General features: G+C 35.6%; 1 protein-coding gene across 2 annotated transcripts in view; it reads right to left on the bottom strand.

Annotated features, from left to right (window-relative positions):
- LOC150095609 (nuclear pore membrane glycoprotein 210-like) overlaps positions 1-27,130 on the bottom strand; it is a 254,158-nt gene that overhangs the window by 91,010 nt on the left and 136,018 nt on the right. For both annotated transcript variants that reach the window (XM_090410173.1, XM_090410174.1), the window contains exons 12-13: positions 23,572-23,742; positions 15,020-15,128 (exon numbers count right to left, since the gene is read on the bottom strand). In XM_090410173.1, the coding sequence (XP_090266299.1) occupies positions 15,020-15,128; positions 23,572-23,742 (280 nt within the window). The remainder of the gene's footprint in view (positions 1-15,019; positions 15,129-23,571; positions 23,743-27,130) is intronic.

The raw sequence follows: 27,130 nt of genomic DNA, 5'->3' as shown, positions 1-27,130 counted from the left end.
CCACATGCCTCTCTGGCAGAATCAATCAATGTTTTCTTCAGAGTTTGCCACTGAATCTCCAAGGTTTGATTCCTGCTCTCAAACTCTTTCATTTTTTCTTCAATAATCTTTGTGTATTTTAGTCTACAGTTCACATCTGAGAGTTGCTCAACTTTTATTCGCTTTAAAACTTTCTTACATGTTATTCTTTTCAATATGAAATTCAATTTTATCCTGCTCAAGACTAAATAGTGATCACTTCCAATTTCAAATCCTCTGTACACTCTGGTGTCCTGCACCAGGGAGAAAACATCACTAGCAACAATAACATAGTCAATGAGACTTTTCTTATTCCTTGCCTCTTCTCTCCATGTGAATTTGTGCACATTTTTATGTTGGAACATGGTGTTAGTAATAACTAGTCCATGTCCTGAGCAGAAATCCAACAAGTTTTTGCCATTATTATTAGCTTTGCTCTTTTCTCCAAATTTTCCCAAAATATTTTTGTATGTCTCACAATCATTTCCTACTCTGCTATTTAGATCCCCAACAAGGACCAACTTTTCCTTTTTCTTTTTGTCAGTTGCTTAATCTAAAGCATCAAAAAATTCCTCCACTTCTACCTTAGTAGAACCTTCTGTGGGACCATAGGCACAAATAAGTCTCATTGTCCAGTTCCCCATTCTCATATTTGCCCACATTACTCTACTCGAGACTGACTGCCATTCAAGAAGATTAGCCTCGTATTTAGTGTTGAATACTGTGGCTACTCCTTCTTTTCCTTGATTGTCATTGTCTGAATATAACATTTTGTATATATTGCTCAGAAAGATCTCACCAGTTTTTGTCTTTTTTGTTTCAGTCACCCCTATCATGTCGATCTGGTTATCTAATCTAATTCCTCAGCTAGCTCCATTTCTTTGCCATTCAGGTTTCTTATGTTGATAGTACCGATCCTTAAATCTGGTGATGTTGAGTTGGGGTTTGTTTTCAGATTTGTTCCAGTAGCTGAAGCTTCTCCTCCCCAATTTTTCTTAACTGTTTCTCAAGAATACTTGCATAAATTTTACCAGGAATACTTAGTAAAAAAATTCCTCTGTAATTCCCACTTTCAGCTTTATTTCATTTTTTATATGGGCACTATGATCACTCTACTCCAATCATGTGGAATTCAATCCTCTGACCAGGCCTTCTGAATTATGCAGTGTTGTCACTGTAAAACTTTTATACCTCCACATTTTAGTATTTCTGTCAAATATCATCTACTCCAGCTATCTTTCCCCATTTCGGGTTTGTGAGCTTTTTCTATTTCAAATACAGATATATATTACAGATGGTATTCCTGGTGAGTGTTTTCTACCACCGTGCTGTTGCTGCTTGTTTCATTTATCAATCTTTAGAAATAATTACTCTTACATCAAGGATATCCACATCTCCAGTTTTTGTGTCACCTTTATCATCACCAATTCCTTTTACAGTACTCTTTCTTCCATTTCTAAGTTTTTTTCAACAGCATCCAAAACATTTTGCCACCTTCTAGATATTTATTTTCTATGTTCTTACTGAAGTCTTCCCTTGCCATTTGCATAGTTAACACATACTGCTTTGCTTTCTTGAGTTTGTCTCTGTATTCTCTAAGAGCACAAGCCTATTACAACAGTTATTCAATTTAGTTAGGGAATCTTGCAGACTTATACTTGATTTATTCATAAAGGCTAGGAACTATTGATATGCTTTCTTCTTTTCCTTCACTGCCTCTTTAATTTTGTGAGTCCAACATGGAGTTCTGATTTTTCTATCCTTACAGACAACACTACCACATGTCTCTCTGGTTGAATCAATCAACGTTTTCTTCAGGGTTTGCCATTGAATCTACAAGGTTGGGTTCTTGTTTTCAATCTTTTTCATTTTTTCTTGAATAATGTTTGTGCATTTTAGTCTAGTTGACATCTGTAAGCTGTTAAACTTTGATTCATTTTGCAACACTAAATGGTGATCACTTCCAATTTCAAATCCTCTGTATACCCTTATGTCCTGAACCAGTTAGAAAATATCACAATGAATAATCAATGACTCTTTTGTTATCCTTGCATCTTCTCTCCATGTGAATTTGTGTAGGAACACGGTGTTAATAATAACTAGTCCTACTGTCCTACACAGATATCTTGCAGGTACTTACCGTTATTATTAGCCTTGTTCTTTTCTCCAAATTTTCTCAATTAATCATTTCCTATTCTGCTGTTTAGATCTCCAATAAATACCAACTTTTCCTTTTTTTTATATTAAAGATTCCATTTACTAATACAACCTTTTCAGAAGTTTGTAAGTCTCAATCATATCATCCCACTTTCTCCTATCTATCAGTGTCTACAGTCTAATCTGTCTTCATAATCTGCATTCCACAGCAGTAATATCATCTTTAACACACACTCTCTCTCTCTCTCTCTTTCCACTACACCACAAAAACCAGGAGACCAAGCATGGTCATATCAAGACCTTGTAAAGAGGCAAAATAACTCCTTTATACTTACATGTCAATGTCATTTGCAATTACCCTCTGACTTGTACTGGCACTCTTTGTTATATGGTCCTTAACTTCAATTTCCTGTCTATTAAAACTCCAAGATCTTCAGCCTGATCCAACCATATCCCACCAATATAATATGATATTGGATATCTTATTACACCAAAATGCATAATCTTATATTTACAAACGTTGAACTAAATCATTTTCACATGCCCATAACTTCAACCTATTCAAATTATTCTGCAAGTACTACATATTAGTTGCATTCTTGACTACCCTGCCTCTCTTTACATCATCAGCAAACAACTGTATGTCATCTGTCAAATCCTTCGCAATGTAATTAATGTAAAGACTGAATAACAATGGACCAAAGACTGATCTCTATGATACACCTGTGGTTGCTTTAAATTTGCAGACTCACATCCCCCACACACACCACTTTTTGATACCTGTTGGTGAGTCCAATTTCCAATCCCATATCCTCCAATTTATGCAACAATCTTGCATGCTATATCCTGTCAAGGGTCTTAGTAAAGTCCAAAAGCATCATGATGGATCCATCTCCCCTTATGTAAAATGATCATAATTATTATAAAATGTAAGTTGCTCAAATATAACCTTTCCTTAGTAAACCAATATTGTCCATTGCAAAGCATAGATTCTCTATCAACATATTCCTGTATGTTATGAACTTTACCAGAATCCTCACTGCCACTCCAGAGATACTGACATGGCAATAGCTAGATACATCAGTCTTTGCACCACCCTTGTGCAATAGGATTATCATACATTATTTCCAGTCCTATAGAATCTTCCATGTTTTGGGTCTCAAATTATATATAGCTTGGTCGAAGAAACAGCCAATTCAGATGAACATTCTTTTGATATGCATGCTGATATTCTATCAGCCCCTATTGCTGAATTCTTATTCAGTTTGTGCAACAGCTCCAGTAGAAGAAAATTTTTTCACTTGGTTATGAACTAAATTAAAGTTGCCAAGAAATTATATTCTTGTTTAATTGTTTATCCAAGTGTAAGCAAACAAAGTTTGTGTGTGTGAAGTATCTCGACGACTAGGCCACTTGTATATATAGAGGCTAATGACTTCACATTAATTGTCTTAGTAGCCATAATATAAAGAATACATCCTCTTGAGTGTGTATAATGCTATGCATTATAAGAAGAACCACTACCCAGGCTGGTTTCAACCTTTACTAAGGTCTAGTCAGCAGGATCCACAATTAACGTGAAGTCAACAGCCTCTATATACAAGTAGCCTAATCATGAAGATACTTGAATAAAGAAATAAAGAGTAAAATTTCTTGGTAACTTTAATTTCGTTTATAACTAAGTGAAAAAATCCTTGTACAACTAGTTCTAATCCAGAATATCTTAATAAGGTGTGCACCTTTTTGCTACTTGTATATGGGATATATATGACTTCTGCATTACTTCAATCTTGGTATCTCTCTCTCGGCCCGCTCCCACTGCTGACATTTATTAACATTCATCACTGGGTTTACTTACTTCCTGGGGAATAGAGATGTTCTGCTTGGTGGTGAGTTTTTGCCTGTCACTGGGTAGAACCACCTGAGTTTCCTGTCCTGGAGTGATTCAGGTCAGGAGTAATGAGTTTAGTAGTGATCCTTTAGGGTCACTCAGTGAGATCTAGAGTAATCTTGTAGATCATTCAAGTTTTTTGGAGAGTGATTAATCTCTTAATACCTCACTTAATACCTCAATAAAGGTAGTCTGGGTATTGCTCCTTCCCATAATGCATAGCAGTATACACATCCAAAAGGATGTGTGCTTTGCATTATGGAATATTAAGTCAATTAATGTGAAGTCTTAGCCTCTATATACAAGTAACCTAGTCATGAAGATACTTCACGTGCAAACTTTGTTTGCTTATACTTAGATAAAAGATTAAAGAAGAATATAATTTTTTGGCAACTTTAGTTGTACCAGAGCTCTTAAGGTCTAGTACTGTCCATCATATGGCATATCTGGTTTCAAACATCCACTATTGCTGTAGGGGTGCTTAAGGGTCAAAGCTGTATAACTGAGAGGAGACCTCCACATAGCCTTTAAAGGAATGCAGAGAACCAACCAGGGTTTCTCACCTAATGTCCAATCCTCACCTTCTCGGGGTGCGCCCTGTTGGGTATCTACCTGGATACTGAACGAACGAGGATGGACTGGCAATTTAGGATTTAGCCGACCAAATTGTATTCTTATTGGTTAAACCAAAATACAAAAAGGATGGTACAACATGACAAAATTTCATTCCAGCTGGGACGTCGCACTGTTAAACAAGGGTCACCGTTGTTTTTGCCAGGGAACCTGGGCAAATAGCGAAAAGTTAGCTACTGGAAGAAATCTGAAAACAAACCCCAACTTAACATCACCAGAGTTAAAGATCAGTACTATCAACATAAGAAGCCTGAATGGCAAAGAAATGGAGCTAGCTGAGGAATTAGATAAGTACCAGATCGACATAATAGGGGTTAGGTGACTGAAACAAAAAAGACAAAAACTGGTGAGATTTTTCTGAGCAATAAATACAAAATGTTATATTCAGACAATGACAATCAAGGAAAAGAAGGAGTAGCCATAGTATTCAACACTAAATACGAGGTGATTGTGAGACATACAAAAATATTTTGGGAAAATTTGGAGAAAAGAGCAAAGCTAATAATAATGGCAAAAACTTGTTGGATTTCTGCTCAGGACATGGACTGGTTATTACTAACACCATGTTCCAACATAAAAATGTGCACAAATTCACATGGAGAGAAGAGGCAAGGAATAAGAAAAGTCTCATCTCATTGACTATGTTATTGTTGCTAGTGATGTTTTCTCCCTGGTGCAGGGCACCAGAGTGTACAGAGGATTTGAAATTGGAAGTGATCACTATTTAGTCTTGAGCAGGATAAAATTGAATTTCATATTGAGAAGAATAACATGCAAGAAAGTTTTAAAGCGAATAAAAGCTGAGCAGCTCTCAGATGTGAACTGTAGACTAAAATACACAAACATTATTAAAGAAAAAATGAAAGAGTTTGAGAACAGGAACCAAACCATGGAGATTCAGTGGCAAGTCTTGAAGAAAACCCTGATTGATTCAGCCAAAGAGGCATGTAGTGAGGTAGTCTGCAAGGATAGAAAAATCAGAACTCCATGGTGGACACAGGAAGTCGAAGAGGCAGTGGAGGAAAAGAAGAAAGCATATCAAAAGTTCCTGGCAAATAAGTCAGCTTGTGCTCTTAGAAAATACAGAGACAAATGTAAGAAAGCTAAACACTGTGTAAAATTAGCTAAACAAAAGTCATGGGAGGACTTTGGCAAGAACATAGAAAATAAATATCAAGAAGGTGGCAAAATATTCTGGAGATTGTTGAAGAAGCTTAGAAATGGAGGAAAGAGTGCTGTAAAAGGACTTAGAGATGATAAAGGTGACATGAAAGCAGGAGAAAAAGATATCCTTTAAGTATGGAGAATTTACTACGAAAAAGTTGCTAAATGAAACAAGCATTGATAGCACAGTGGTAAAAAACACTCAACAGGCATAAAGTCAGGAATACATATCCTTACTTGAAGTAGAAAAAGTATGTGAATACTTTTATCACATTATGAAGGAAAGTGGTATTAAACATGATATCAAAATTGGAGATGTTAATGTCAGCTCTTTGCTTTATGCGGATGATGTTATATTTCTAAATAAATCAGCTACAAGTCTGCAAGATTCCCTGACTAAACTGAATAACTGTTGTAATAGATATGGTATGAAGGTCAGCAATAAAAAGACAAAGACAATGAAAATAGGCAGAACCGTTAAAAATGTCAACTGTGTTGTCAATGGAGAACCTGTGGAACAAGTAAAACATTTCAGTTACTTAGGTACGATTTTTAGTGAAGATGGGTAAATTAAATCTGGAAATAGACAATAGAATGAACAAAGCTGGTATGGCAGTCAATTGAATAAATTCATATGGAATAAGAGAGAAATTAGTCGTAACACTAAATTAGCTGTATACAAGACAGTGTTCAAACCAGTTTTAACTTATGGATCTGAGAGCTGGGTCAGAAGTAAAATACTTGACCAAAGACTAGAGACCACAGATATGAGAGTCCTGAGAAAGATTAGAGGCTTGAACAGATGGCATCAATGGCAATATCATATTAAAAACAAGAATATTAGGAAAGAACTGGACATTGTCAGTATCCAGTAATGCGTCAGCAGAGCTAACTTCAGGTGATATGGTCACTTAAACAGAATGGGCGAGGAAAGATTAGCCAAACAAGTGTTCTCCGCCAGGTTGGCAGGAAAACGACCCAGAGGAAGACCAAGATATAGGTGGATTAATACAGTGCAAAGTGCCTTAGACGATAGAAATATAAGATCTGATAATGTTGTAGTTTTGACAAGTAACAGGCTGATTTGGAGGAAAATTGTAGATAGGAAATTAGTAATGATGTAAATTTTTCATGTAGGACTATCATATCCTGTACACCCCCTTGAGGGTAAATGCAGGAATTTGATGATGACTATTGCTGTGAAAAAAAACTTCTACAACAATGATTAGTTGAACTAATTTTCATCCTCTTCCAGGTCAAGTGCAAACCATTGAAAACCATTCTGTTTTCTGAAAAGCTACCATGTTTCAGATGATAAATGGCATTAACAGGCTGCATCAAGTGACTGAATTTATTTCCTACTGATCAAGCTATGGTTAACATACCAATATTCCTTAAAGTAACTGTTGAACTGCAAGAAAATATAGGATAAATGATTTAAAATAGGAAGAGATTACCAATTAGTTTTGAGCAGGACAAAAGTTGAATATTATATTGAAAAGAAAAGTGTGTAAGGAAGATTTAAAAAGAATCAAATTTAAACTTCTTTCAACAGTGAGATATAGACTAAAATATAGAAATATAATTCAATAAAAAATGAAAGAGTAAAAAGACAATATTCAAACCGTGAAGACTTAGTAGTAAACCCTAAAGAAATTTGACTGATGCCAGGGAAGCATGTGGTAAAGTTATCTTCATGGATAGAAAAATCAGAATTCCATGATGGACTCAGGAAATTAAAGATGCAGTCAAGGAAAAGAAAAACGCTTACTGAAAGTTCCTGAGAACTTATTAAAATAAGAATACAGAGAAAACTGTAGGAAAGCAAAGCATTGAGTAAAAACAGATAAACAAAGCTTTAAATATCAGGAAGGTGGCAAAATATTCTGCAGGCTATTGAAAAAGCTTAAAAATAGAGGAAAGAGTACTGTAAAAGGAATCAGTTAATAAAGGTGACATGAAAACTGACAATAAATACATTCTAGATAATCATTAAATTCCTGACATATATCCTCAGTAGGGTGTACAGGATATTATGACAGGGTTACATGAAAAAGTTACATCATTGCTAACTTCCTATCAGCAATTTTGCTCCAAATTAACCTGTTATCTCTCAACATTGTAATATTATCAGATCTTATATTTCTGTCTTCTAAAGCACTTTTTACTGTATCAATCCATCTACACTTTGGTCTTACTGTGGGTCATTTTTCTGGCATCCTGGCAAAGAACACTTGTTTTGTGTTTTGTTAAGTGGTCATACCACATGAGATTAACTCTACTAGCACATTACTGAATACTAACAATGTCAAGTTATTTACTAATATCCTCATTTTTAATATGATATTGTCACTGATACCATATGTTCAGTCCCCCAATCTTTCTCAAGACTCTCATCTGTGGTCTCCGGTCTTTGATCAAGAGTTCTATTTCTAACCCAGCTCTCAGATCCAGAAGTTAAAATTGGTTTGAATACTGTCTTGTTAACTGATGGTTTAATATTTTGGCTAATTTCTCTTATTCCATATAAATTTATTCAGTTCACATTTAATATACCAGCTTTGTTAATTCTGCTGTCTATTTCCATATTTAATTTGCCATCCTTACTAAAAATTGTGCCTAATTCTGGAGTAATTACTTTGAAAGACTGCTAAATTAAGAAAACAGTGAAAGAATAGTAGTATAAATATTCCAGAAGAATGCATACAGTAGCACATAATAATACTGAGGCAGAAAAAGCAATCAAAAGCCTGAAATGTGCAAAGGAAGCTGGAGAAGATGATATTCAACAAGAAATTCTCAAATATGGAGGTAAAAAAATTCTGTATTGGCTAAAACGCATAATTCAGAAGGCCTAGAAAGAAGAGTGAATTCCAGATGATTGGAGTACGGCACTCACAGTGCTCCTTTATAAAAAAAATAATAAAAAATAAATCAAACTGAATAATAATTACAGAGTTATTTTCATACTGAGTGTTCTTGTTAAGATTGTAGGCATACTTGAGAAAAGGTTAAGAAAACATGTGGAAGGAAAACTTGAAGAATAAACCAGTTGGTTTCATGATCCCAAACAGAAGTTGTCAGGATCAGGTTTTCACTCTAAGACAAATAGTTAACAAATCATGGTAATATAACAAGGATCAGTATATAAGTTTTGGATCAGGAAAAGGTATGTGACAAGGTACCAAGAGAAAAGCTATTCAGAATATTACAAGTATATGGTGTAAAAGAGACATTATATCAAGCAAGTCAGCAGTTAGAATAGTGGGAGGTACAGGACGATGATGTTTTAAATCAGGAATGAGACAAGGAGACATGTTTTACAACCACAGTTATTTATCATCTATATGGATAATGTTATGAAAGAAAGTAGCATTAAGCCTATTATCAAAATAGGAGATGTCATCATTATCATCATCATCAAATTCCTGATTTGTACCCTCAGGAGGTGCACAGGATAATTACGATAGTACTACATGAAAAATTTACACCATTACTAACCTCCGAAAAACAATTTTCCTCCAAATTAATCTATTACCTATCAAGATTCCAATATTATCAGATCTTATATTTCTGTCTTACAGTGCTTTTTCTGCATCAATCCATCTACATCTCAGTCTCCCTTTGGCCTTTTTCCCCACCAAGCTGGCAAAGAACGCTTGTTTTGCTAATCTTTCCTCGCCCATTCTGTTTTAAATTTATATGGAATAATAGAAAAATTAGTCTTCTTCTTCTTTGTCTATGATCTCTTGTGCTTTTAAGCATCGAGATTTTGCCAAAGAGATTTCCATGCTGTCATGTCCAAGGCTTGTTGTTTTGCTTCTTTCCAGTTAATTCTTTTCCATTTTTTCTTTGCTTTCCTTTTGTCAACCTTTCCTGAGTCTATGTTTCTTTTTCCTATTTTCTGGCTTTCGTATACAGTTTTTGCTATTCTTCCTTCTTCCATTCGATTAAGATGTCCAAACCACCTCATTTGGACTTGTGTTATGAATTGGTTCAGAGGTGCAACTTGAAGGCTGTCTCTTATAGTTTGATTTCTTATTTGGTCTAGTCTTGTTTTTTGTGCCACTTTCCTAAGATATTTCATTTCAATTGTTTGTAGTTTATTTATGTTTCCTGTTGTTAAACACCAAGACTCGCAACTGTATGTTAATGTTGGTTGAACAGTACACTGCCATTTTGGTATTCTGGGTAACTTCTTTCTTATCTAGGAGTGGGCCTTTCATTGCATAGAAGAGCTTTGTTCCCCTAGTTATCCTGTTGTTAATTTCTGTGTGTCTAGTCTACTATCTTCTTGTATATATGATCCCAAGTATTTAAAGGAGTGAACTTGTTCCAGTTGATGGTTCTCTATTTTTATTATATGTTTTGGTTAGTTTCTAGATATGATCATTGTTTTAGTTTGATGTATATTTATGGTCATATTGCTTTTCTCTGTTTCTTCATACCAAATGTTGATGTTGTACTGCAAATCTTCAGCTGTATTTGCTAGAATCACTACATCATCTGCAAAAGCTATATGTGAAATCCTGGTTTCTTTCAGTTTCCTGTATCCTAGGTGGAATTTTTTTCATTTTTTGTTTTTGTTTGGCATGCCTTTAAAATTTCATCCAGTATTACAACGAAAAGAAGAGGGCTGAGGATACAGCCTTGCCTCACTCTTACATTTGTTTCAAATTCTTTTGATCTGTTATTAGAGGTTCTTACATAATTTCTATTACTTTTGCAGAGGCTTTGTATGGCTACTATTAAGTTATACTGTATCTTGTTTTTTCTTTAATGTTTGCCATATTTGGCAATATCTTTTCTATATCCAATGTTTTCTCTGATATTTGTCTAAGATTGAAGATAAGATCCTGTGTGCTTCTATTTTTTCAAAAGCCATATTGCATTTATCTCTTCCACAGTTGCTTTTTCTTTTTAATTTCATCTTTTAGTTCTTCAGTCCATCAGGGTGTTTTATGTTTCTTCTGTTTATTATTTAATGATACACCACAAATTGCTTTGCTTGTTTCTAGAAGAAGTGTTTTGAACCTGTGCAATAGGCTTTCTACATCTTGGTCTTTTTCTACTTCTTTCATCTTCTCTTCTATTTTACTTTTATACTCAATGGCCGTTTCTTCTTTCTTTAGTTTGTAGTTCTTTATCTTAGCATTTATTTCCTTGCATCTATTTCTACATTTTTCAACTTTTATTTTATGGATCATTTCCAATACTAATAAGTAGTGGTCATTGCCTATTTCAGGACCTCTATAGACTCTTGTGTTTTTTGTATACTTCCAGTATGGTCTGCTTATGATGGCATAGTCAATTATAGATTTTTCATTTCTGTTGGACTCTTCCCTGGTAAACTTATGGATTTCTTTATGCATGAACATAGTATTCACTATTACTAAATTATTTATAAGGCAAAGATTTATTATTCTTTCTCCATTATTATTACAGGTTATTTCTCCTTGTGATCCCAACACTTGTTTCGTTTCCTCGTCTATTTGATTCCCTACCCAGCCATTAGGGTCTTCTAGTAGTATAATATGCCCCTGAACTTCTTCAATTGTTTTTTTGTAAGAGTTTGAAGAATTCATCTTTAATTTCTTTATTAGCATTATCATTTAGGCCATATGCAACAATTACAGTGAATACTTGGTTATCTAATTTAAAATCTATAGTGATTGTCAACAACCTTTCATTTATTAGTTTCCCTTTAGTAAACACCCTCAATTTAACGGACTAATAGGGGCTAAGGGGTGTCCATTAAATTGCGAATTTTTTTAAATAAAACATTATACAATTTTATCAATATTAGCACTGTAATAACAAAAAAAAATTGTTTTACACATAATTTTTAACACAATTTTCGCACTTTTAGATAAGCTAATGTTCGATGTTGAGGTGCTTGGTTTAGGTAATCCTGCTTTGAAAAAAACTATCAAGTTTTTTTTAACTTTTGAATTCTGCTGTTTTTTTATAATTAACTTCCTAAAATTACAAAAATGTATGTGATAAAACTGCCGCAGAAAGTCATGCCATGTGACAAAAGAACCAATTGCAGTGCGATTGGTGTGATCACGTCCTAATCATTCGCCAAACATGTTTTATGAGCGGTGACTCATTTATGTCGGCTAAATTACTACAGTGTTTTTCCAACATATGATGGCCTATTTGACAAAATTTGTTAAAAATAACAGGAAATTAATAACAAAAAATAACCTGTTAATTTAATTATAAGCAAATCTTGGTTAAAAGCATTTTAAAATTAACGGTGTTAATTTTCAAGTGACATACGGACCGAAAATTTTGTCTGTTAAATCCGGAATCTGTTAAATCGAGGATTTACTGTAAATTCTTTGAGATCTGGTTTAATTATGCATGCTACCCCTTGTTTTCCCCATTCTCTTGGGTTTATATTCAGGGAATGTTTCACATTCCCTGAATAGAAAAGTATATATCCATCTTTCATTTTCTGGCAACCTTGACCTTTCTTTTTTTGTTTCTGTGATGGCTAGCAGATCCAATCTTGATTTTTTAAATTTGTCTATTAATTTATTTTCTTTTCCATGTAGACTTTTAACGTTCCATATTTCATATCTCATGTACCTTTTTCCTCGCTTTGTAGTTAACCATTTAGGCAGTTTGGCTATCTCTTTGTTATTTCTTTTAATGGGTAAAATTTTAAGGTGTGTAAGAGGATTAGCTTCAGTACTCGAGTCTAGTGGTGGGTTGCCACCTTTGAGGCCCCCAGACTGGCCTATGAGAGAAGTGCTATCCTGTTGGTCCACGGGAGGTATTTTATTTCCCTCCTACCCTTCATAGTAAACTATGACGAGTATTCCTCAATCCATCACCAGGGATTGGAGAATAAACCTGTAGCCCAATGAGGGTTACAGGTGTCCCTGCACGGGAGAAAAATTAGTCAAAACACAAAACTAGCTGTATAAAAGACAGTACAGTATTCAAACCAATTTTATCATATGGACCTGAGAGCTGCATTAGAAATAAAACACTAGATGAAAAACACAGATATGAGAGTTCTGAGAAAAATAAGGGGAGGGTGAACTGATGGCATCAATGGCAGTATCATCTTAAAAAAGAGGATTTTAGGAAAGAATTTGACATTATTAGCATTCAGTGATATGTTAGCAGAGCTAGTCAATTATATGGAATCAGAGAAGGTTAGCAAAACAAGCATCCTCTACCAGAATGGTAAAGGATGCTTGTTTTGCTAACCAAGATCTAGATGGATTAATATAGTAAAAAGTGGCTTAGAAGAAAGAAATATACACAGTCTTGCCAAAAATACTGTTGCAACTTCTGCACACACCCCACACTGCCCAAACTTTTGCAAGCCTAGTTCTATTAATGGTGCTGTTTGCAGCCACCATTTGTGTGTTTATCAGTATATATATATATATATATATATATATATATATATATATATATATAGAAAGAGAGTTATCTAATTGTATGAGTTAACATGCATTAAGGAGACTATGAAAACCATGTAGATGTAATAGCATTTCACAAGGTTGGAATGCAGCCACCTATTATTTTCAACATGCTAAAAACAATCTGTAGGATGTTTGTGTATCAGACTATTAACTGTAATAATCATACAGATGTATTGGACCACCAAAGAACAGGGCGACCATGCTGAATTAGGATGCAGTCGTTTGTGACACATGCCTCTGCTATAATCCTGTGAGAATGCAGAAATTAATGTCATGAGAGATGAATGTTTCACAAAGAACAATGTCACATGTACACTTTCTAACACCACAACTTATGGGGCAGAAGGTGATAAAATCAAAGCCACTTCTCTAGTGGTATGCAAACAACAGACACAGAGATATACTTTTCACAAATGAGAAGATTTTCAACAATGAAGAGTTGTTTAATCACCAACACAATTAGAAACATGCCATAGCACCCAGGATTCAGAGTGATCATCACCCCATGTCAGTGATGGTTTGGTGGGGAGTGATGTATTGAGGGGGGGGGGGGAATATCCAATTTGCATTTCTGTGAGAAAGGGAACAAAACTTCTGCCAAAGTGTATCAAGACACCGTGCTGAAACCTATTGTATGGCCCCTGAACAACACCTTGTTCCATGGTAGGCAGTGGACCTTCCAATAGGACTCAGTCCCCACACACTAGGCGAGGACAACACAATAGTGATTGAAGGCTAATGTGCCTGACCACATATTACCATTTGATTGGTCACGGTATCAAGACACTGTGCTGAAACCTATTGTATGGCCCCTGAACAACACCTTGTTCCATGGTAGGCAGTGGACCTTCCAATAGGACTCAGTCCCCACACACTAAGCGAGGACAACACAATAGTGATTGGAGGCTAATGTGCCTGACCACATATTACCATTTGATTAGTCATCTGGAAAACCCAACCTGAACCCACTGACTTCAAATGGTGGTGGTCGGATGTTATATATGTGCTGAAAGCTGTAAATGATATTAATGAGAGATTAGAGGTTTATGTGCTGTTCAAGTTGAAACAGTATTTATGGCTAGACCAGGTAGGATCAGATAACATTGGAGTCCTGGCAACAGATTACTTTCGAGGAAAACTGTTGATAAGAAGTTAGTAATGATATAACCTTTTTAATGTAGTACTATCATAACACAAATTATACTTGCCAAGAAATTATATTCTTGTAATCCTTAATCCAAGCAAAGCCAAGCAATTTGGATGTGAAGTATCTTCCCAACAAATTACTTAAGAATATAGAAGCTGATGATTTCACATCAATTGCCTAAGTATCCCATAATACAATGCACACATTCTTTCGGATGTGAATAATGCCATATATTAAGGGAGGGTCACTACCAAGTCATATAGGTAGGTGAGGCATTTGGAAGTGTTTTAGCAGACTGAAATGCAACAACTGATGAAATTAGAAACCTAATTATAATATTCCAATTTGGGAGGGAAAAAAAGCTCGACTGGAAACTTGTAATGAAATATTGTGTTTGATATCTGGTATACCCCATTTCCTCCTGTATAACTGGTGTATAACTTTCCTCCTATATGGAAAATTATGAGAGGATAAAAAATAAATATTGTTAGGAATATCTTAATGAAAATAAGGCATCTGCTAACTACCAAGTAATTTTTGTAAACATTAATTCAAAATTACCTCCATCTTCATATCCATAAAGTGCAACTGGAATAATGATGTCACCACCAAGTTCAGTTTCTACTAATGTAGGGATGATATCTAAATCTGCGACAGGTTGAACGACGATCTGTAAGGATGTAAGATGTATAATACATTTATACTATTTATAAGCATATCATTTATGTATACAGCAGACTTGCGACTATCCAGCCTAATGTGGCAGAAGGGCAGGCTGGATAACACAAAAGCTGGATAGGTCGGAGTTCTAGGCCTACCTTTTCACACAAATGTGAAAAGGTAGGCCTAAGATGAAGGAGTCAAAACTTATAGTTTTTAGTTTTTGAAAGTCCTTGATAGATGACTGCTTCACCCTTTTAACCCTCTTCCATGACACAATGTCCCTCCACTTACGCAAGCAGATGATATCAGCTGGCATCGCTTCCTCCTGCTCACTAATGTACTGCAGTGCTGCCTCAATAGTCTTGAACCCTTCCGAATATGGGATGAGATTTTTCCTGTCATCTAAGAAAGCCTCCTCTTCCCCCTGTGTCACCATTTCCACAATATCGTTGTCAGTTATTTCATCAACTTCGTTGTTTGACATCCGTTCTGTAATGTCCTCTGCATTGACATCGTCACAGCTCGGTACATTTTTGAGCAATGAAACAAGTTTATTGTTTTCATCTTCCACTTCGGTTTCACACATGGGTTCAAGGTTGAAATATCCACCTTCATGGTCTAAAAGAATTTTCCAAGACTATACAAGTGATATGTTTCGAATCTCTTTACTAACAATTTACTAACGTAACCAGGAACAGTGACAAACGTATTCTGCACTTGTGGACATCCAATACACAACTGACGAAGCGGGGAAATCTGCACTTTGCATGTCTCAACTTGTGTTATGCACATGCATGTAGGAGGATTGTAGCAGATGCCTGCTTGCAACGCCTTGGCAAAGTAAATTCCAGTACGTATTCCTCATTTTATCACGGAGAATTACTGTATTATTATAATTCTCCGTGATAAAATCCAGGCTCTGGATAGTCGCGAGCCAGATAGTCGAGAGGCTACTGTATATCCAACCAGAAAAGTGTGTGTGCATATATATATATATATGACAGTTCACAGTTCAATGTGTTCACAGAGTGTTTCACACACAAATTTGGCAGCAACTCACTTGACCTTGTAATGTATTCCTTGTATGCAAAATATAATTTGGTCAGCTAAATCCCAAATTGCCAGCCTATCCTTGTTTGTTTAGTATCTAAGAATATACCTAATAAAGGTATGAGCAAGGAGAATATGAGGATTAGAAAGGTGAGAAGCACTGGTCAGTTCTCCACATTCCTTACAGGCTGTGTGGAGGTTCCATCCTAGTTACCTAGCTTTGACCCTCAATACTATCACAGTTACAAAATTCCAGCTGCTGAGCATGAGTTCCAGGTTTGAGGTGCTGTATGTGCATTGTATGGTATGAATAGAATGCATTCTTCATGTACTATTTCCATATTTATGTACCTTGCAAACAGTAAGGTACATGGAAATCCTTTACATGGAAACTGTGCTAAATTATTGTAACAATGTTTCATCTACACCTTATCTAATTGCATGTCGAGAAGAAATACAAATGCTAGGAAATGCTCTGCTTTCTCAAAATTTATGGAAACACTCTGGTGGGAGTTAGCATTTGACCAAAATTATATACATTCCTTCTGATTCATCATGTATAACCACTTTGGTTGTACAAGATTGGTTAATATCATCATCTTATTTCCAGCTAAAAGTGAAACTTTATATCTATTTAACAATGCAAAAGGGTATGGCTTCAGCTTACACATATTAGATAGTGGGTTACCACAAACTATTACTGATATACTAGATCCCTTCTAATAAACATGTGCTCCAAGTTGTAATATTCCATACAAATCAAAAAACATTAGGTTAATAAGGTATGCTTAATTTAATATTTAACTATAGTTATGCATGATGCACAGATATATATATATATATATATCTTACACATATATATAAGCCGGACTGCCTGGTTGGTCGAGTGGTTAACACATCCACTCTCCAGCCAAGAGGCTGCGGGTTCAAATCCTGTAGGTATGGATGTTTGTATTGTACTCTCCCCCAATATGGACTGGGTCATCATGGGAGTAGTAGATCCAAAACCTCCCACAATGGGAGAGGCCTTCACCCTGCAGTGGGTAGAAAAATAGGCTGTAATTTAATATATATATTCATCAAAGATGAATATCACAGGTGAAAAGAATGAAGTCCATGATATTTGTCAAAAATTACCTCAAAAATGTAAAAAATTCTTGGAATTGACTTCTTTGATGAATATCATGAACTTTGCCATCCATCCTCTTGGATTAGCATCTTGTTTGTAACCTCTCTCCCATCATTTAATTTACAATAGTACATTAAATTAATACAATGATACTTAAACCAATTCAAGTTTTGAAAAAGAAAAAAAAAAAAAAACACAGATTAATAAGGTATGCTTAATTTAATATTTAACTATAGTTACGCATGATGCAAGATATATATTCCAAAGAATTATACAACTTCCAAATATACATATAAAAATATATATTTAAGTTGCATATCATAATATACATATATATTCTTCTAAATATACATCTCTCTTCTGTTCTGAAATATACCCTATGAAGGATCGATGTTCTAGTAAAGTATGTGTTATTCTCTAGATAATTTAAGATGACTGCTAAGTGACTGTTTTGCAAGGGTATGCTCATCAAGGCTATATATATATATCACCTAAGTAAGGTCACTGCTGTAATATATGTAACAGACACTGTGGGAACAGAGGTGGATGAATTGAAGGTTCTTAAGATATTGCAGAATCTCAATGTAAATATAGTTGTGGGATTAGATGAGATATCAGTGCAGGTTTTGTGAGAATGTGCAAGGGCAGTACCTCTGACTGGCAATTGTCAGTCAGAGGCAACTGGCAATACCTCTGACTAGGCTCTTTAAGTCTCAGCTCTGGTAGAGTTTGTTCTGTCAGGTGTCTTCTCCCTCCAGGATATTGACTACCATGTGTCTCCACCATGTCCTATTCTGCACCTCTCTGCTGCATTCCTCATATGAGAGATAGGTCCAGTCTTCTATATTTTTCATCCACCCCAGTCTTTGTCTTCCTCTTTCCCTCAACAGTTCCTTCGAGAAGTGTCCTCTGTAGGCAGTTATGTCCCAGAATATGTCCAAAATATCTGACTTTTCTCTTTTTAATTTCTTTCATCAGGCTCCTGTTTACGCCTACCATCTCTAGTACCTCTTCATTTGTCTTTTTGTCTTTCCATGATATTCTCATAATTCTTTGCAGCATCCACATTTCAAAGAACTCCAGTTTTTTCACACTCAGATTGGGGTGTCCATGTCTCTACTCCATATAATAATGTAGACCATATGTAGCATTTGGAGATTCTTAGTCTTGTTTTCAGATTTAATTCTCTAGATGTTAGTAGATTTTTCATCCTGTTGAAAGTTGACCTTGCAATTTCAATCCTTTTTCTAATTTCATCTTTTGTCCTACCATTCTCTGTGATCAAGTGTCCAAGGTATATGTATTTTTGCACCTGTTCTAATTTATTTCCTTTTATATTGATGCATATTTTTGGTATTTTCTTTTCTCTTAAAATTATCATGATTTTTGTCGTTTTAAAGTTGAAACTGAGGCCATACTGTTCGCTATACTACTTGAGAGTTTCATCTAAGAGTTTTGAGGTCATATTTGTTTTCAGCTAGAAGAACTGTGTCATCTGCATATCTTAGGTTATTAATATTTTTGCCCCCTACAGTGATTCCTTTGAGGTTACTAATTTTATTAAACATTTCTTCTGTGTACAGGTTAAAGAGAATCGGAGAAAAGACACAGCCTTGTCTCACACCTTTCTGAACTGGGAATTCTTCTGAGGTCTCTATTTATTCTCAAAGATGCAGTCTGTTTCCAGTAAAGATTAGTTAATAGCCTAATGTCTTTTCCATCCATGCCTATTTTTGAAAGGATTTCAATAAATTGTTCATGTTGGACATTGTCCAATGCCTTTTTGTAATCTATGAAGCAGAGGTACGCATCTTTTTGTTTTTCTAGTTATCTTTCTATGATGGTTCTGACGTTGAAAATACCTTCTCTTGTACCTACATTTTCCTTGAAGCCATTTTATGTATCATTTATTTCTATGTTTATTTTTCTTTTATTTCTTTCAAGAATAACGTATAGGAGGGCTTTTGATACTTGACTGATGAGGCTGATTGTCCTGAACTCTTCACATCTTGTAGCTTTTTTTATTTTGGGAATTGGAACGAAAATTGAGTGATTAATATCTATGGGTAGAAATCCAGTCTCGTATATTTTATTGTATAATTTTGTTAGAAATTTCAGTCCTCCTTCATTGAGAGCCCTCATTCTGTCAAGATGTTATCTATTCCTGCAGCTTTATGTGGTTTTAGTTTTCTGATGGCATTTTCAACTTCATAGAGTAAAATGGATGGTCCTTCTAAATCAGTCTGTTCAGGAATATCATTTCTTTGTTGTTCATATAATTTCCTTGTGTATTCAATCCATCTTTCCACGATTTCTTTTTTATCCATTAGAATATGGTCTCTTGAGTCTCTAATGACACTTGCATGGTTTGCTGTATTTGTCCTGCTTGTCATTTCTTTGATCTTTTCATGCATTTCTCTGCTTCTGTGTTTTCTATATCTATACATTATTTAATCCATTCCTCTTTGGCTTTCCTGCATTCTTTTTTATTTCTTTATTCATGCTTTTATATTCAAGTTTGTTCTTTAACTTTTTTCTTTGTTCCATCAACGTCAATATTTTTTCATTCATCCAATGTTTATTCCTTTTCAATTGTGGGTGTATTTTTGGCTGCTTCATTGATGCTATTCTTGAATGTTTGCCAGTTCATGTTAATTTCATCAACTGGTGTTCTATTTTCTGTTTGAGTTGTGGTGTCAGACTTGTTAAGGGATTTTGTGAATTCTTTTATAAAGCAGTCTTTAACTTCTTGGTTGTTAAATGAGTCTGAATTATAAGTTTCTCTTATGAATGGTTGGCTCGGTATCTTAAGTTTTATTTTGATTTTTGCAATCACTGGGTTGTGGTCCGATCCAATGTCTGCTCTAGGATATGTTTTTGTTTGTGTTATTGCATTTCGGGATCTTTTCCTCATTATTATATAGTCAATTTGGTTTCTATAGATGTCCCCAGCACTTTTCCAGGTATATAGTCTTCTGGGAGGATGTTTAAACAGTGTGTTGACAATTATTAGGTCATTGGTTTCACAGAATTGAATTAATCTTTCACCTCTTTCATTTCTGATTCCAAGCCCTTGGTTTCCCATGCAAAATGAGATTTTTTTCTGAGCCCACTTTTGCATTTAGGTCGCCCATCATTATAATAACATCATCTGACTTAGCACTGGAGATTGCAGTTTGCATGTTTTCATAAAATTGTTCCAACTCTTCATCTTGGTGATCTTGGGTTTGCACATATGTTTGGATAATATACAGGTTGAATGGTTGTACAGTTATTTTGGCTGTTATGATTCTGTCATTTAAGGGCCAATATCCCTGTAGAGATTTTGCAATTCTATTACTTAGGACAAGCGCTACTCCATTAAGGTGTAAGTAACTGCCAGAGTAGATTATAGAGTGATTTTTTCTCATTATTATGCCTGTATCTGTCCACCTCACTTCACTGATACCTGCAATATCGGCCTTCATCAGTTCTAATTCCTGGAGTAGGTTATCTAATTTGCCTGCCTCGTAGAGTGTTCTGGCATTCCATGTTACTATTTTCAAGAGATTGCTCCTGGTTTTCAGACAAGGGACATCTGAGAATATCCTCCCTGGAGGGTTTGGGATATTATTTTCATACACTATCTTAGTAGTTCTTGTCTTACAATTCCCAGTTTCAAGCTCTTTTTCCCTGTAGCTATAAGAGCTGATGGTTGCAGGGGTCTCAACCACATCTCTAACTTCATATTGTGACATGGTGTGTTTCATGGTTGACAATGGATAAATACGTGGTGAGGCTCCGATCGCTTCCACGACGGCTGGCCACAAGTCCCTTAGATGCCAGGAGTGTGCCCTCGATGTGCCGCACATCTTGCTGTCATGCTCTTGATCAGTCAGTGTTGATTCTTCTGCCATCTTGGCCATTCCAGACTTCGTGCACATAAAGGGTGACATTCCCTATTTACAGCATTCTATATTGCTGATACCCTCACTTAGTTTAGTCCGCCAGCTGAGGCGGTTTACTGGGGTGTGGCCGCTGATGTGCATTACCAACTTCTTGGAGCCATAAGTGAGAGTTGAGTATGTGAGGACCAGAGCCCAACATCCTGACCCTGAGATCAGCAGCTGACATCGATACCAAGGTGCTACCTCTCCATACACCTCATAGAGTTTGTAAATGAGTGGAAAGAGGGCAAAATAATTCCCTTGCATAAGGGAGATTCTAAGACTGCAGTATTTATTTATTTTTTTATTCATGTGGGATTCCCCCATTCCTCAACCACCCCTTAGGACTGGTTGAGTCCTTCTAATAAGGGATTAAGTACTATATCCTATGACTGTAGCATGTGTGTTCACAGGGCCAATTTGCATGCTTGCAGGATGAAAACCCCCTGATAAACTGGGGGGAGGGAACCCTTCTGTTCACACCCAAGACCAGCTAACTTGGCTATGGCTGAGGAAGATCCTTAAGCTCCTCACATTGTCAATGGGAATTGAACTAGGACACTCCTTTCCCAGGCATATGGTTGCAAAGTGCATAGCCACTAGGCTAACCGTGCAGACTAAGACTGCAGTAGCAAATTATAGACAATTAGTATCTCAGGCATGGTGGTAAAAGTACTAGAAAAATAAATAAATACTGCAGTCATAGAATCTCCCTTATGCAAGGGAATTATTTTGCCCTCTTTCCACTCCCTTAGAAACTCTACCAGAACTGAGACTTAAAGAGCCTAGTCAGAGGTATTGCCAGTTGCCTCTGACTGCCAATTGAGGGAGAATCTGAAACATCTTAGTAATTTACTAACTTTTTATAATAGAGTAGCAGCTCAGTTGGATAAAAGAAATGGCTACATGATGATTCTGCTGGATTTTGCAAAGGCATTTGACAGAATACTAAACTTAACCACGCTACCGGCCAGGACATATATATACATATGTCCAAGTTACAATAGATGCGAAGTGCATATTAAAATTGTAATATGCACTTCGCATCCATGGTAACTTGGACAAATACCAAAAAGTGGTATATGGAGGGACAGAACCAAAGTGAAAACAAGTGACTAGTGGTGTGCTGCAAGGTTCAGTGCTGGAACCATTACTGTTTAATTTATACATAAACGATATAGGAAATAGTCAGTTGTTTGCTGATGATGCAAAATTAGGTAGAGTAATAGTTAATCAAGACTATGTGGAGAGCTCGCATGATGAGTTAATTAAGCAGCATACTGACTCCTAATGGAAATCAATTACAAACCTCCTAATGGGTATCAGTTTAATGGGGAGAAATGTAAAGTTATGCATTTTGGGATAAATAGATTACAAGCTGTGTACCACATTGATGGAACTGTAATCCAGGAAATAGATGAAACTAGAGATGGGGGGGGGGGTTAAAGTTTATAGTGCTAAGGTAGCTCATAAGATCACTTGGCTATTGAAGAACACACAAGTAGAGATAAGGAAGTTGTTATTCCTCTTTATAAGTCCTTGGACTCCATGGAGGTGTCCATGCAATAAAATAAAAATAATAATAATTCGGAACTATATCAGACTCTCACACCATACTATGTGACATTCTGTTGGCATGATGTCAGTTTTTTCTCTGATGATCATTCACAATGATCATTCAGGTTATTGTAGATAATGACAAAGTGAAGCTAAAAATACTTTATGGGTCTCACAGACAAACCTCCTAAATGCAGTTCAGAAAATATGACTTTTTTTTTAAAATTAAAATCAAAGTTTCAACTAAAGTCTGAAGGCTTCCTTCATGAGTCACACAATTTGAAAACAAATGCCAGTAGGAACCTTAAATGACTCATTCCATATAAACTAAATTCACTAAATATCAACTCAATAATGAACTTAAAGCTAACAAGGAATATTTTCACTAGAAGATGTTCTACAGCACTGCCTAACTCTTGTAAGTCCATGATATTTTCTGATGATGATTCAAAAAGATCCAACCTGCATATAAAGATAATGCAAACTAAAATATATTATAATAAAACAGGAGATAACACATTACTCCCTATCCTGTATATAATATAATCATATGAGAGTAGGTTCAGTAGTATTGAGGCAACTTCTCTGCTGAAAGCAGCCACAGCTTCAGAACCACACAGTTTTCACTTGGTCAAAACTTACAAATTCACTTTTATGCACTCTTGATTACTTGAAGATCACCTTTCTAATGATATGTTCATATATTAATATTATACATGGAAACTCAAAACAGATGATGTCATATTTAGCTTTATTGATACATACAATCCAAAAAACAAAACTCTTACCTGTCCTGACTGGGCCAATGAAGGATTATGTAAATCTTGAACTAAAATATTAAAATTTCCTTGATTATTTACATGAATTACTGCTTGCTGACTTAAATGGTCACCTGAGGTATTTACTTTAACTGTAGAATTGCTTGAGCTCCAAGTATAAAATCCAGTACCACCAACAGCCTGTAAAAATAACAGCAACGAACTGATAAAGCTTCTTACGTAATATGCATGTTAGCTTAATTTTGTTTTCTTTTTATCAGATGAAATATAATCATATAACCCCCCCCACACACACACACACACAAAAAAAAAAAAAAAAATTGTCATTCTTTGATTTTGAATACATGCTACTGACCATAAAGGTAACTATTATGAATAAACTGAAAGAGCATCCTTGCAGATATCGCTATCTTCCCTTACCAAATTTCTTTATGGACAAGTCTGCAACTAAGTTGGGCATATATAAAATCAGATATCTGGTTCAGATTTGAAGATAATGTATTTTAAATCTGACAATGTGGAAGGAACAGTAACAAAATTTCCTTTCATGGATCCTAATCTAGACTAAATGTCCAAAAAAAATCTACTTAGAGCAGGGGTCTTCAACCTTTCAGACAGTGCGGCCCGCATTAAAAATTTCAATGAAGCCTGTGAGCTACTAAGCTATACTGCAGTATTTAGAATTGTAAGATACCAGATTTACAAGGAACGCTGTGCATTGATACTTTACATAAAATCCTATAAAAATAAACAAACTCAGCTTTATGCTTTTCCTTGACCAGCTTGTCGATGTTGGCTTCAATGTTGGAAATCGCTATGCGCAGAGTATTCTCGAGATGTTGGTCCTTAATCTGAGTTCTTGTCTTGGACTTCACATGCTTCATTCTGGAGAAGAACTGTTCACATAAGTATGTGCTTCCTAACAAAGCGTACATCTTCAAAGAATGCCAGCAAAGATTAGGGAATGCATTCACAGAAATGTAGTCTTTGTAAAATGTAAGCAAGGGAACATTGAATAATTTTTCTCTTAAAGAAGAGTTGTTTTGGAGTTCAAGCAGCTCCATTTCTACTGAGCCTGGCATTTTGGCAATACTGACACTGAATGGAATTGAAAATAAATCTAAAGAAGACTGCCGGTTACGAAAATCACCAAATCTCTCTTCGAACTCACTTCGCAACACAGCTAATTTTGTAGTGCATTCATCAAGAGATGAACAGTTGGACTCAGCGAGAAGCTGAAAATGAGTTAAGTCTTTTTTTGCGAGTTGTGCCTCCCAAAGTTTGAGCTTGGCCACAAAAGCTTTGATGTGATCAAACAGAGTGTACACCAGTTGATCTTTGGATTGTAGCTGCATATTTAGGTCATTCATATGCAACAAGATGTTGGTCACAAAGGCAGAGTCTGTCATCCTCTTCGGATTGTTAAATTCCGCAATCAGATTCCCCTTGGTTTGCATGAACTGCTGTATTTTGCTCCTTAAGACAAAGACTCTTTTAAGAACCTTTCCTCTGCTCAACCAATGCACATCACTATAATAAACCACATCGCTGTGATCAGCTTTGCACTCTTGGGTCGAAAAATCTTGGAATTGACGATGATTCAATCCTCTTGTTCTAATAATGTTGGTGTCAGTCACAATAACTTTCATGACATTCTCAAATCCAATAGTTTTCATGCACAAATTCTCCTGGTGGATTAAACAGTGGCAATGGACAAAATCTTTTCCTTCTAGTTCCGGTTCTTTCTGTAGCAGTGCAACATACCCTTCATTCTTTCCCACCATAGCAGGGGCACCATCAGTTACCGCACACTTGAGGTTGGTTAAGCTGAGGTCAAACACTGGAGCGTTTTCTTGGGACTTCAAGAATATCAGTGCCTTTCGTTGTTCCCTTCATAGGTACGAGCGCTAGCAGCTCTTCTGTCATTGAATTGTTGATCAATGCCATGGACAAAGATAGCCAGTTGTGCTGTATCCTTCATATCTAAAGCAAGTGAATATGACGTAAATTCAGACAACCGTTATTTTAAAGTTCTTTCAATGTCATTGGCAAGTTCTTCGACACGTCGTGCTACAGTTACCCCAGACAAACTCGGTTTTTTAAACACTTCCTTATTATTTGGGCACAGAATTTCCCCAGAAGCGATGAGACACTCTTTCACAAACTCACCGTCCAAGAAGGCTTTTGATTTTTTAACAATTTTTTGAGTTATTACATAACTTACTTTGACGCACGTTTCACTTTCTTCCCTTCCCCTTTTAAATGTATTCTCAGGCATTTAAAATCAATTTGGAGACGGTTCACTTTGTCCGCACGAAGCTGCCCTTGAAGGTGATCAAAATTGGATGCATGCTTTGTCTCATAGTGTCGATTTATATTGTATTCTTTTGATACTGACACTGACTCACGACAAATTAAAAACACTGGCTTATCGTCAATCGGCACAAAAAAGTACAAATTGGTCCACTGTTCATTAAAAACCCGACAAGAATAACTTGATTTATTCTTTTTTACTCGTAGACATCATAGTGATGAAAGGTGAACCCAAAAAATGATCCAAAATGGCCGTGTAATGGTTATTATCCACTGAATATGCCTCACACTAATGAAAAATGTCGGGCAATATAAAACCAGAATAGGCTATGGCTGACATGACAAACCTGCATGCGCTTATACACAAATATCACTGTTCACGACTGACTGACTGTGGATGAGATCCTCTTGTATTTATATGTATCTTATATTTATATCGAGAACCTTCGAGATGTATCTGGAAGGCAATAGACAGCACACTCGAACTAACTACCGCTTCAGCCATCTATCTGCGACGTTAGTACTTAAGTATCACTTGGTGCTGGTAGATGGCTGAAGAAGCATGTCTATTTAATATTTATTTTTATAGGATTAAAATAGCATTTGATATAAAATATCAAATGCACAGCGTTCCTTGTGAATCTGGAAAGCATCTTACAATTCTAAATACTGCAGTATAGCTTAGTGGCCTGCAGGCTTCATTGAAATTATTTTTTATTTAATCGCGTTTTAATGTTAAGTAGTTAATTTTTCATAATGGCTGGCAGACCATGGCTAAGAGCTCCACTGTGCACAGGTGGCCTGCGGGCCATGCATTGAAGACCCCTGACTTAGAGGTATACTCATAGAAGTTGAAAGTTTATTTTCATTATACTCATAGAACTTTTAACCACTATATGAATATTCATTTTACACAAATTATGGACTCTTTATAAATAAGTATTTTAATTTCCCAACATTTTGATCTTCATATTAAGGTCATCATCTGGAGAATACATATATATATATATATATATACAGAGAGGCTAAATTACATTTCACATAGTATGCTGAAGAGACAATGATATGATCAACTGTTAATTTACTAGCCTGACCTCTAATGAAAATAAAATAAAATTACAATAAATACATGAAATAAAATAAATTAACTACATCAAAGCTATATTCTATTTAAGACAACATCAGAGAAACTTTCTTTCATATAGATAATTTTCTTACGGTGAAAATGATGTCCTAATTTAACATGACAATTGTT

Source organism: Typopeltis vanoorti, chromosome 20 (genome assembly GCF_054136105.1).
Source record: "Typopeltis vanoorti isolate ZY-2024b chromosome 20, IOZ_Tvanoo_1.0, whole genome shotgun sequence".
NCBI lineage: Eukaryota > Metazoa > Arthropoda > Arachnida > Uropygi > Thelyphonidae > Typopeltis > Typopeltis vanoorti.
This window is presented reverse-complemented; position numbering and strand designations above follow the sequence as displayed.